Source organism: Carlito syrichta, unplaced genomic scaffold (assembly GCF_000164805.1).
Source record: "Carlito syrichta isolate Samal-C Ts95f unplaced genomic scaffold, Tarsius_syrichta-2.0.1 Scaffold311765, whole genome shotgun sequence".
NCBI classification, from domain to species: Eukaryota; Metazoa; Chordata; class Mammalia; order Primates; family Tarsiidae; genus Carlito; species Carlito syrichta.
In genome coordinates, this window is record NW_007255861.1 from 5,808 (window position 1) to 6,506 (window position 699).

The 699-nt window shown below is 60.8% G+C and overlaps 1 protein-coding gene across 1 annotated transcript in view; it reads right to left on the reverse strand.

Annotated features, from left to right (window-relative positions):
- Positions 1-480, reverse strand: part of LOC110596624 (urokinase plasminogen activator surface receptor-like) — a gene marked incomplete at its 3' end in the record, with an annotated part of 4,766 nt that extends 4,286 nt beyond the window's left edge. The window contains exons 1-2 of the mRNA XM_021718046.1: positions 468-480; positions 186-296 (exon numbers count right to left, since the gene is read on the reverse strand). Of these exons, the coding sequence (XP_021573721.1) occupies positions 186-296; positions 468-480 (124 nt within the window). The remainder of the gene's footprint in view (positions 1-185; positions 297-467) is intronic.
- Positions 481-699: the final 219 nt, after the last annotated feature.

Genomic DNA, 699 nt, shown 5'->3' on the forward strand with positions numbered 1-699 from the left:
GCGGGTCTCGAACCCGCGGGCTCAGGCAATCCACTCACCTCAGCCTCCCAAAGGCCGGGGTTTATAGGCTGAGCCACGGAGCCCGGCCTATTATTTTTTTTTTTAAGTCTGCATTTCTCCGATTACTAGTGAGGGAAGGCTTCTTGGTCACTCGTGCTCCTCGTCACTGGAGTAGGGGAGCTCACCTTCCCATATGCGCAGGGTTGTGGTCCTGCAGCGGTCCTGGCCTGGGGCGCACTCTTCCACCTGGCAATGGCCGCTTCTCTCACACCGCAAGCAACGCAGGCCCCAGGAGCCTGGGCGGAGGAGAAGGGGGAGGAGGAGAGGTACTTAAGCTCAGTGCCAGGATCTGCCTCTCGCCCCCTCATGCCCCAATGCCAGGACCAAGTCTCCAGGCCAGGTCCACTCAGGCTCCTGCCCCACGTTCTGCTGGGTTCCAGCCAGCAGGGCCGTCAGTCTACCCCTACCCGAACTCTGCATCCCCCCCGCAAGCCCTTACCCAGTGCCCCGCCCTGGCCCGTTTTCCCTTTAATTCTGTCCTCGCGTGGGGTCTGTCCTTAAAGTCCCGATCCCGCCCGGTCCATCAGGACGTTCTATCTCTGCTCCCGTTTATGTTCTTGCCCTCACCCCACCGACCCTCAGTAGATTCCACCTCTCAAGCTCTGCTTGGGGCCCTCTACCCGTACCCTACCCAGTAGA